The 12222-nt window shown below is 35.4% G+C and overlaps 2 protein-coding genes across 3 annotated transcripts in view; one reads left to right on the forward strand and one right to left on the reverse strand.

Moving 5' to 3' along the window:
- LRRC9 (leucine rich repeat containing 9) overlaps nt 1-5712 on the reverse strand; it is a 123589-nt gene extending 117877 nt beyond the window's left edge. Inside the window, exons 1-5 of the mRNA XM_032246124.1 lie at nt 5632-5712; nt 5143-5361; nt 2866-3006; nt 2252-2315; nt 1895-1965 (exon numbers count right to left, since the gene is read on the reverse strand). Of these exons, the coding sequence (XP_032102015.1) occupies nt 1895-1965; nt 2252-2315; nt 2866-3006; nt 5143-5361; nt 5632-5679 (543 nt within the window). The 5' untranslated portion in view covers nt 5680-5712. The remainder of the gene's footprint in view (nt 1-1894; nt 1966-2251; nt 2316-2865; nt 3007-5142; nt 5362-5631) is intronic.
- Nucleotides 1-12222, forward strand: part of RTN1 (reticulon 1) — a 468840-nt gene that overhangs the window by 142655 nt on the left and 313963 nt on the right. The gene's annotated exons all lie outside the window — the stretch shown is intronic.

Consider the following 12222-nt stretch of genomic DNA (forward strand, 5'->3'; position numbering starts at 1 on the left):
CAATTGACCTTTTTAAGGTTAACTTCCAATATTGCTATATATACTCTATATTCCAGTCAAATGACAATGCTGATGTTATTCAAATATACTCCTTGATTTCTTACTTCCATGCCTTCATACATATTGTCTTCCCCTTCTTAGAATGCCTGCTCTCTACTACCCAGAAAATCCTTCCACAATGCTTGTTCAAATTCCGTTGATACTTCAAAGTTCTTATCAAATATTTCCTCTTGAATTTGACTAATATAATTTTGTTTACATTTCTTTTTAAGGGACTTAATCTGCCTCATTCCATAGCTTTTTGGTCTTTTTATATTTTTGCCTGAGTAAAATAATGCCTACTTTAATACTGATGAACTCGAAATTATTTCTATAGTAAATTTACCTATCTTTATTCAATATTTTCTAGACGATGTGTTTGAATATGAACCTTCAATCTTACACTGTCAAAATTATAAATGTCACATTTTAACCAACATTTATGTGATAAACATTAAGTCCCTTTATTTGGTTGTTTCTCTTTTATTCATGTTCTTGACAGTTTATTGAGATTTACTACATGTCCAACACTGTTTTAAGGATTGTGAATATAGCAGTGAAGAGAACAGGCAAAGTTCCCGTACTCAGAGAGCTTGTATTCTAGTAAGGGATGTGCTAAGAGGAAAAATAAAACAGCAGCAGTGTGATAGGGAGTGCTGCAGGTTGGGGAGGGTTTTGAGGGTTTTCCTATTACACCTAAATTGAGAAGGAAAGGTGTCACTTAGAACATAACATTTTGACAAAGACCTGAAATAAATGAGGAAATGAGCCATGGAGGTATATGAGGAAAGAATGTTCCAGCAAGTACAAGCGCCTTAGGATGAGTGTGCTAGGTATATTCAGACCAGTGTGGCTAAATTGCACAAACAAAGGTAGAAACTGCGGTCAAAGAGACAGGTAGGTGGGTGGTCGGGGCTAGACTGGGTAGTCTCATGGCCCATTATAAAAACGTCTTTTACTCTGAAACAGATAAGAAGCCAAGGGAGGGTTGTAAGCAGAAGGGTGATTTTTAATCTGACAAATTTTTAAAGGCTCCATCAAGCTTCTGTGTGGAGATCAAATTTATAGTAGGGAAAGGACAAACACAGGAAAAACTTTCAGGAAGCTTTTTTTTCATTAATGCAGGTTAGAGATGATAGTGTCTTGAATCAGCTTGGTAGTGATGCAGGTGGTAAGAAGTGATCAGACTCTGGACATATTCTTAAGGTGGAAGCAACAGTATTTGCTAATGGGTTGGATGAGGGTATGAAGGAATAAGAAGAGACACAAATGACTATAAGGATTTTGGTTTAAGTTACTGGAAGAATGGAGACTCCATTTAGGGAGATGAGGAAGACCACAGGAGAAGGTCTGCTAGAGGGAAAATTAGTTTGTGTTAAGACATGTCTGCAGTTTTGGAGAGTTGTCAAGGAAAGTAAAGGTACTAGTTTAGAGTAATCAGTAGATAAAGGGCATTTAAAGTCTTAAGGCATGATAAGATTATTTAGAGAATGAATGCAGACAGAGATGAGAAAAGATCTCAGTATTGACTAAGGGCAGACCATATCCTAGATGCTAGGAGAGGATGAAAGAACAGTAACTGAAGAGATGTAGGCAGAAAGATTAAAAAAAAAAAAAAAAAAAAAAACTAAGGGAAAATGGTATCCTAAGATCCAGATAAATAGTTATTTGTTTGGTTTTAATAGTGTCAGATCATTAAGGCCAGTGTAGTCAGATGACTTTCAAATTTTCTGGAGTATCAGCCCAAAATAATAAACTTATTCCTTAATAGGAGACATTTTAGTATAGTTTCTGCAACACAATGGTTCATCATCCAGGATGATAAATAAAAAGTAATTATTCCACTTAAACATACCTTGAAACAACATATTTGGTTACCAGAAAGGTTTAATCTTTCCAATTGTTCATTGGGGTCAAGACATCGACCTTTAAAAGATAAGATGAAAAAAAAAATAATTATTTTACCTCTGTTCATATTCTGTCATATTTCTGAGTTGTATGCAGCCATCATTTCTTGCATATAAATAGACTAGTGGTACCACTGTATAATTAGTAACCACTGATTAATGAGTAACATTTTTACAGGTTTAAAAATGCTTTGCAAAGATATCATAGAAAAAAGCCTATAAGAAAAAAATCTAAGCATGTACTTTTTATATTGATAAAAAATTATTACAGCATTATCTCAGATTCCAAATGAAATAGTACATACCAATGCTGTTTATTAGATTTCCAGCAAGGTTGAGATCTTTTAAATTCTTCAATGTTTGCAAACCCTAAAAATTTAAAGATACAATTTAAAACAAATAATTAAAATTGACATTTACAAATCATCTCTGATTAATCTGGTTAGTTCTCAGGTGCTCTGGGCACAGGGTACTTTGTGCTTCAGAAGCACAGAAGGAAATGACTGCCTCCAAGAAGCCACCTTTGTTCTCTATACTGGAACTTAGAATTATTGGAGAAGGGAACAGGGAGAGGAATGGAGAGGAAAAGAGCAGGAGTAGGAGGAAAAAGAATACGTCACACAGAGTATATTTATAATCTTAGGTAAGTTATGCAACTTCTCTAAACCTCTTTCTTTTAAATCTTCAAAGAAAGAATAACAATGCCTTACCGCTTAGGCTTGTAGAGGGTAAAGAAAGTAATATATACAAAGCCCTCTGTACATTATAAAATGCTATACACATGTTAGTTCTTTGTGACAATAATTGCACTTGTCATCAATATTTTGGCCTTTAACCACAATATGATCTTGAACAATGTGGTTTAAACTCCACAATAGTAACTGGCTTTACCTATAGATAATTGAAATTATTGTCTTACCTCAATATTTTTAATTGTATTGTGATTCAGCCAAAGAATCTTCAATTTGATTAATTTCTCTAAATTTTCTATTTTGGAAATGTTATTAAAATATAAATATAGTTTCTCCAAATTTCTACATTCTTGAAGACCTTCAATTTTCTGTAAAAGAAAAGGAGACTGAACAGTGTTAGCTTATGATTTGTTATTAATCCTTCCAATTAAGTAGACTTCTAAGTATATTTTCTTTTAAATATCACATTTTATTGCAAAATCGATATCCAGCAAAATGAACTGTTTTAAAAGAAAAAAATATATTCCATGTTTTCCACTTAAATACAACTATTTTCAATTTTGCACGTTCTTTTAAATTCTAATCAACTCTACATCTATTTCTATATGCTTATGATTATAATCATGTATATATCACATATGATCATATATTTCTATATGTTTATGATAATAACCATATAGAAATGATTATATGGTTATCATTATAACCATGTAAGCACATTATAATCTTAATGCACATACAATTTTGTGGGACTCTTTTTAAATTAAAACTACAATGCTTTCATAATCCTTCAAATTATAATATTTAATAATTATGAAATATTTCATTAAGGTTATAATAATTTTCTGAAAAATTACCTGATGTGTGGCACATTTATGTTTCAAATTTTTAGTTATAAATAATGCTGCAACAAGTAGTTTCATGGGTATGGTTGTTTCCTGCTACTGAGTTACTTTTCTAGGATAAAATCTTAGAGTAGGGCCTTTTAAGTCAAGACTTATGCACTGTACATTTCTGTGATGGCTCTTATGTTTTTCAGTATTTCTTTTCAAAATAGATGTTATAATTTCAACACAACCAATGGTGTCTCAGTGGACCAATTTTATTACTAAGTAATATTGGCTATGATTTGATTTGATTACTAAAAAGTAGAATATGTTTATGTTTTAATTCCTTATTTCTGTTTTTTTCCTTTGCACACATCAATTTATTTATTTATTGAAGTTTTAAGTTCAGGGATACATATACAGGTTTGTTATTTAGGTAAACATATGTCATGGGGGTTTGTTACACAGACTATTTTGTCACTCAGGTATTAAGCAGAGTACCCATTAGTTATTTTTCTTGATCCTTCTCCCACCCTCCACCTTTTGGTAGGCCCCAGAGTCTGTTGTTCCCCGCTATGTGTTAATGTGTTCTCATCATTTAGCTCCCACTTCTAAGTGAGAACATGTGGTATTTGGTTTTCTGTTCCTGTGTTAGTTTGCTAAGGTCACTGGCCTCCAGCTCCATCCATGTTCCTGCAAAGCACATTATCTTGTTCTTTTTTATGGCTACACAGTATTCCATGGTATATATGTACCACAGTTTCTTTATCCAGTCTACCACTGATGGGCATTTAGGTTGATTCCATGTTTTTGCTAGTTAACACTGCTGTAATGAACAAACACATCCATGTGTCTTTATAATAGAATGATTTATATTCCTTTAGGTATATACCCAGTATGGAATTGCTGGGTTGAGTGGTATTTCTGTTTTTAGGTCTTTGAGGAATCATCACACTGTTTTCTACAATGGTTGAACTAATTTACATTTCTACTAACACTGTATAAGCATTCCTTTGTCTCCACAATCTTGCCAGCATCTGTTTTTTTTGACCTTTTAATAATAGCCATTCTCACTAGTGTGAGACGGTACCTCATTGATTTGCATTTCTCTAACGATCAGTCATTTTAAACTTTTTTTCTTATGTTTGTTAGCCACATGTATTTCCAGAATGATATTGCCTAGGTCGTGTTCCAGGGTTTTTATATTGGGTTTTACATTTAAGTCCTTACTCCATCTTGAGTTTAATTTTGTATATGGTATAAGGAAGAGGTACAGTTTCAATCTTTTGCATATGGCTATCCAGTTATCCCCATACCACATATTGAATAGAAGGTCCTTTCACCATTGCTTGTTTTTGTCAGCTTTGTTGAAGATCAGATAGGTGTAGATGTGTGGCCTTATTTCTGGGTTCTTTATTCTGTTCCATTGGTCTATGTGTCTGTTTTATACCAGTAACATGCTGTTTTGATTTGATTTGCTTTGATTACTAAAAAGAAGAATATGTTTATGTTTTAATTCTCTATTTTTACTTTTTCCTTTGTACAAATCAGTTTCTATCCTTTGCTCATTTATCTGTCTTAACCCATGCCTTATGCATATATTTCAATGAATTATTTTTCTAAAGCCAAAGAATTTAGAATAAAATATTCCATGTAAGGTTTTATGTTTACACTTACCTCTATGCAGCACTCAGCAATCCAAAGTTCTTTAAGTTGTAAACAAGTCTCTAATCCAGAAATTTCTTTTATATCTTGAGCAACAATTGTAAGACTTGTTAAATTAGGAAATAATGATAGTCCGACTATATGTGGATACCCTGAGAAAAACATTTCCAACTTTGATGTATCTGATCCTTCTTGTCGAACCATCTCATAAGATAAGCCATTGCACAAACACTGTTTTTAAAAAAAGAAATTTGGTCATTACCTATTTTAAATAATTTAAAAATGACTTTTACTATTAGAAATTATACATTGTCAATTGTGTTGATGCCATTTTTGTAATCTCAGAAGAGTTATATCACATATATGATTATTCTCTGCTTCCAAAAGTCACTGGATAGAAGAAATCACTAAGTAACCCTTCCAGCTCTAGAAAGGAGCATAAAAACTTTCCATTATATATTATTGAAAATGTTGTTAAAAAGAAATTTAACTTTGACTCACCAGTTCTTTAATTATTTCTTCTTGGTTTAGGTTTTCACTTTCAATCATCTTCCATTAAAAATAATGATCATAATACTATAACTGTTAAGGAAAATGAAAAAAATGATAAAATATTAAAGTCATTGTCATTCCAAGTTGAAACAGACTTTAAAGCTACTGAGGTTGAACCGCTTAACTGTAGTTTGAAATCTTTGCATAGTACATTACCAAGTATCTGTATAAACTTTGAGGGAGTTTTCTGTTAGAAGGTTATTTTGTATTCTGATTTTAAATCTCTCTCTCCTAATTCCTTCCCTTCTGTTCTCAGTATACCTCCTTGGTCCTAAAACAAGTATAACTTTTTTTCCACACGATAAGCCTTTAATACTTGAAGAAAATGGTCATCTCTCACCTACACTCTTACCTTATTCCCAGTTCAAGTTGTTAGTTCTCTCACTAGATACTCATGTTTCTTTGAACAGGCTCTGATTGTCCTTTGTATTACACTGCTGTGTCTAAAAGTGAACACACTTCTCTAAGTATACTTAGACTGCAAAGAGAAGAATCGTTAGGGCTTAGCAACATGCTTGGCATAGTAATACATGTTTATTTAAAAAAAAAATCCAACTTCTCCTTCATTCTAGAGAATATGAACCAATTAATACCCAAGTAGCTTCAATAAAAGTTAATCCAACTGTCATAATTTTTAATATTTGTAGTATATTATTCCTGATATATTCTATCTAAAAAATATAAGAATACTGCTTTTAATATAATGACCTGACAAAGTGAGATGTAGAAAATGGTATACAGTATAATCACACTTTTTACAGTAACAACTCCCCCATAGGCATGTGTGTATACATGTATATATATGTAAATGAATGTGCATGCATGATTAGTGTCAGGAGAAAATACAAAATACAGAAAGATACATACAAAGTTGTTAACATGAGTTGCCTTAGATGCAGGTGAAAGCCGCTGTGGATAGAGCATAAATGTAAAGCTGGATGGGGATAGATCTAGGCAAAAATGGAAAAGAAGAAACTATACTTTTTAAAAAGCATGTTTATAATTGCCTAGTATGAATATATAGATATTTATTTATTATTTCTACTATGGGTACACATTAGGAGTGTTTCCAGTTGGGGGTTCAATAGTGCTTCTCTGAACATTTTTTCATATAGGTCATAGCCACAAATTTCTTTGCGGTTTCTACCTAAAAGTGAAATGAGAAAGAAACAACTATTATTATTTGCAACATGAGTGAGATTCACAGAAACAAATGAACAAAAGAAGAGACATACAATGAGTAATACTGTATGACTCAATTTATGTAATATTTTTAAACAAACTGTAGCATTAGAAGTTAGGATACTGGCTACCTTTCAGGGAAGAGCAACTAAGAGGAGGAAAAAAGAAGGGCTTCTAGAGTGCTCATATTGATGTATTTTTTGATCTAGGTGCTGGTTATGTTCAATTTGAAAATAAAATTAGATACTTAAGATGTGTGTGACTTCTGTATATATGTTACACTTTAATGATATTCTACTTATATTTCTATTTTAAAAGCATTTATATGCTTATTTTATTCATTTATGCAAAATTATGTACCTGTGCTGGCATATACATACATTAAAATGTTAAGAAAAAAAGATGATGATTTGAGTCCACGTATTTACCTATCTGCCCTCCCCAAATCCCATGAGAATGACTACAGAAATAGGAAAATAAGAAAACAGCAATGCTACAAAAAGAGCAATAATTGCCAGAAATATTGAGAAAGGTCTTTAAATATGACACAGACAACATCAGATTGAGAAAAAAGCTCATCAACACAAACCAGAGTCTGTTTTCACACTGCTAATAAAGGCATGCCAGAGACTGGGTAATTTATAAAGGAAAGAGGTTTAATTGACTCACAGTTTCACATGGCTGGGGAAGCCTCAGAAACATAATCATGGCAGAAGGGGAGGCAAATACGTCCGTCTTCACATGGCAGCAGGAGACAGAATGAGAGCTGAGTGAAGGGGGAAGCCCCTTGTAGAACCGTCACATCTTGTGAGAATTCACTCGCTATCACAAGAACAGTAAGAGGGAAACTGTCCCCATGATTCAATTATCTCCACCTGGTCTTGCCCTTGACATGTGGGGATTATTACAATTCAAGACGAGATTTTGGGTGGGGACACAGTGAAACCGTATTACAGACCAAAATTCAAGGTACCAGGAAAAGAAGCTTCACAAAAATATTCTAAAAAAATCTTCAAACTCAGAGCAGCAGTGGTTGGGAAAGGGGTAGTTGTGTATCATATATAAGGGACCAAATCAAAGGACTTTGAGAAATGTACCAGAATACTGCACACAAGTCTGTATTTCTACTCATGCTTTGTAAATTGGAGACATTGTCCTACCATGCTGCGTGCTATGGTTTGAATGTGTCCCCTTCCAACTTCAGGTGTTGTCAATGTGATAGTACTAATAGTGGGCCCCTAAGAGGTAATTTGGTCATGAGAGTTCCTCCCCTTCCAAATGGCATTAGGTGCCCATTAACTGCTCGTTTCAAGGGCTTGATGGAGGAAGTTCATTGCTTTTTTGCCCTTCTGACTTTACCATGTGAGTACATACTGTTCCTTCCCTCCAGAGGAGGCAGACTTCAAGGCATCATCTTGGTAGCAGACACCAGATGCTGATGCCTTGATTGTGGACTTCTTAGCCTCCAGAACAATGAGAAATAAATTTCTGTTGTTTTTAAATTTCCCACTTTGAGGTATTTTATTACAGCAGCATGAAATGGACTAAGACAGTGAGTCAAGAAGGAGGGAAGGGAGGGAAAGGACTCTAGCACCACAAAGAAAAATACAGTCAGCAAATTATCCTAATACACCGGACTCTGTTCATTCATTCATTTGTTAATATTCATATTGAAGGCAAAGACAGAACCCCAGACAGAGAATGACAGGGGTGGGAGGAAGGAGAAGAGCAGGACCTTATGAGATGATAAGGTGAAATCATGGCAAAGAAATGAAGGAAATAAGGGAGTGTGAGTGTGAGCCATGAGGGAATCTGGAGAAAAAAAAAAAAAAGGTGGCAGTGGTAAGCGTATACTTGGCATGTTTTCAGAATAGCGAAGAAAATTATGTGTCTGGAGTACATTGATATAAATAAATACTGGGAGGATGTGAGGTCAGAGAGGTATTTCAGGGCCAAATCATGTGCTATCTTGTAGACCTTTGTAAGAATTTTGGATTTTATTATGAGTAAGATGAAAAGCTATATGAGGATTTGGAGTGGAAGAGTAACATGAACTGTAATAAGTATTGAAAAAGATCACTCTGGGTACTCTGTTTAAAGTAGATTACAGGGTTTAGAGCAAAAGCAGGGAGACTAGTTAATGGGCAGTTGTAATAATATAAGTGGGAAAGGATGGAGATTGAAGTAGGGCAGTAGTAGTGGCAGTGGTGACAGTGGTTAGATGAATGGTCTATATTGAAGGAAATACTGTGCTGTGCATTCCCTCTCTGCTTCCCATTGGCAATTGCAACTTTACCCCATTCTTGGACAACCTCAGGATGTTACAGCAGAGGCCGCAAGAGAAGCTAGTCAAGAACTCAACCTGAAAGAATTTGGAGACTCCATCAAAGGCCCATTCATAGATGCAGGCCATAGTCCTACCTCTCTAAGTTTATTTGAATGGTGCACCAAGTTAAAAAAGTGTTTTGCAGCACCTCTACTTATTGGAAGAGAAACCCTTATATTCTGGATTAAAGTCTGTGAATAACAAAGGATAGATTAGCTGCCCGCCCCCACACAAAGGACAAAGGCTTCCCTTCGAAGCTCCAAATTCACCAAATGGTGTTCTAGGTTACCTTGTCTCTATCCAAGATATCTATTCCAGAAGGAATTAAATCGTTCTCTTTGTTAAACAATGATTACATACACTGGGGCCTAATTTTGGACTTTCTAATCTGTGTTTTTCCTTAGCTCTGTCTATTCCTGCACCAGTACCTGTTTTAATTACTGTGATTTATGTTGTAAATTCCTATCTCATGTTCTTTTTTTGGCAGTTTCCTGGATATTCTTCCATGTTTATTTTTCCAAATAAAATTTATGATTATTTTGTATTTAGTTAAAAAAATTCAGTTGGGATTTTGATTAAGGTTACATTATAAAGATTAATTTAGGGACTGTTTAAGAGGCTGAAGGTCTTCTCTAGTTCCTCCACAAAACCAGAAGCCATCAGGAACTTCTATGGCTTTTACACTTCACACTGCAAATCTTGGATTAATCTTTCCACTTTGTATTGCTACTGGAAAATTTTACCTAACCAGCATGGAGTTGAAGTTACTGCAAATGCATGGTCTCTAACTTCGGTTAGATCTTTAGCAACAAATGTTTTATATTTTCCTCAACTTCCTCTCCTAAGAGAGTAGGACTAGACACTCAAGATTCATTACATTACTGACTAAACTTTTACCACTTTTTTCAAGGTCTCTCTCTGTCTCAAAAGAGATCTTGACCCCCTTTTCATAGAGAACAGAGATGCCATCAAATGCACATTCCTTATTTCCTTCCCCTCAAAGATGTATTTCTTTCTCTTCCGACTCCTCTCTTAGTAGGTGTTCTTCCTTTTGTCCAAAACAAATCCCTTTTTCTATGTATTGATCCCATCCTTATCTGTCTTTTCTGGAGTATTGCTGTCAAATTTTCCTTTTTCATTTATTCCCATATTTCCTTTTCAAGGGTCTATTTTATTTTGTATATAAATATGAGGTCTTTCCTATCTTAAAAAAGTCTCTCCATGTTCTTCTAAAAATAGCTGGGTTTAGATACTGTTATGGTGAAGCTTTTAGATAATCCTTAGCAACACGTCACTTCCTACATTCAGTCCTGGATTCACTGCCATCGGGACTGAGGACACACCTCAAGCTACTACAGCATCTTTTTACCGAGGTCAACAATAACCTTCCAAGTGCCAAAGACAGTGGACATGTTTCAGTTCTCAACTTGAGCCTGACATGGCATTTTACAATGCTGATAACTCTCTCCTTTTTCTACTTTGGTTCATCTTTCTCCTTGGCTTCTCTCTACTTGTCATTTCAAACTTACTTTGTGCTTTTCAAACCAATTGTTTTCTTCATGGTGAAAAATCCTTATCTTCTTCTGTGCAAAAAAAAAAAAAAAAAATCCAACTGCCCACATGAAAAAGCTCCATCTGAATGTGCCACAGGCATCCCAAATTCAGTGTGTTCAAAACTGAACCCATTATATTTTCCAACCAGCCTGCTTCTCCCAATGTATGCCTTCTCTTGAAATAACACTACCACCTTTTTATTGGTTAAGCTATTATCCTCAACCAATCTTTGACTCTATCACCCTAGGTTCATTCAATCCTTGTGCATATACCTCTTAAATGTCTTATTACATTTTTTTCCTCCTTACTCCAATTCTGCCTTGGTTCACATCCTCATCACTTTACCTTAACTGATGTCCTCCCTGTAGTCTGTCTTCCCTTAAGTCCATCCTCTACATTACTGTGACAGTCTCCTGAACGGTAAAGTTGCTCATGCTATACCCCTTTGGAAGGTATTCATGGTTTCCATGCTCTGACTCCTGCCTACCTCACAGGCTCATCAACCACAACCTCCACAGAGGTTCAGTCTACAACTATTGTTCTCTGGAACCGGAGGGCATGTGTCCTCTCCCTAAAATGTCCTTTTCCTTTGGCTGTATGGCATATTCCATACTTCCCTAAGGATTTAAATCAAGGATCTTCTCTGTGAAGACTTTCATTCTCTCTGGTAGTGTTATAAGCATTCTTTCTTGTGACTCTGGTTAAGGCTTGCACATACTCTATGTATAGTACTTGTCACACTGTAATGCAGTGTTTACAGGCCTTTCTTCCCTACTAGGTTACATGTTCATTGAGGGCAGAAACTATGAACCTGTTACAGGTTTATTGCCTGGCACATGCTAGGTGGTAAAAAAATTTTGTTTAATGGGTTGTCATGCCACAGGCATATGGTATAATTTAAAGACATAATTGTTCTCCATGACCAGAGGTACAATGACAATCAGAGTATAAAGGATAATGTTTCTGTCCGCCATGAGAGTTGGGTAGGGTGTCATTCTGAGAAAACTACTTTTTTTTCTGCACAGTAGAAGTCCTGTATGGGTCAAATTATTTCCTCGCTTGGGTATAAAAGGATCAGAATCCATCAGTTATCACTGATGGTCCAAATAACCCCACTTCACTCTCTAGATGAGCAGTGTCAGGTTTGGTCAGGGAGCACTTGGCTCTCCCAGCCTAGAACCTTAGCCGGTGCAGTAAAGGATGCATAGTTGGCTGTAGGCCACCCTCCCTTTCTTTATCTTGAGCTTTGTTCTAGTACCCTGACTGCCTCAATAAAGCCACCTCACTGTCTTTCATCATTACCATCTTCATTGCACCATTATGGGGTTCCCTAGACTTTGCTTCATTGGCGTCTTCTTGGTATGGCTTGGAAGGAAAAAGAGCAGACCAAAGACTCCCGGGGCTCTGCTTACAGGTGATGTACGACCGAAGGCCCCAGGTGACGGATTCTCACCTTATCACAGAGACTGGATGGATTC

The sequence above is a fragment of the Sapajus apella genome, unplaced genomic scaffold (genome assembly GCF_009761245.1).
Source record: "Sapajus apella isolate SASKATOON/1434 unplaced genomic scaffold, GSC_monkey_1.0 scaffold59, whole genome shotgun sequence".
Classification (NCBI taxonomy): domain Eukaryota; kingdom Metazoa; phylum Chordata; class Mammalia; order Primates; family Cebidae; genus Sapajus; species Sapajus apella.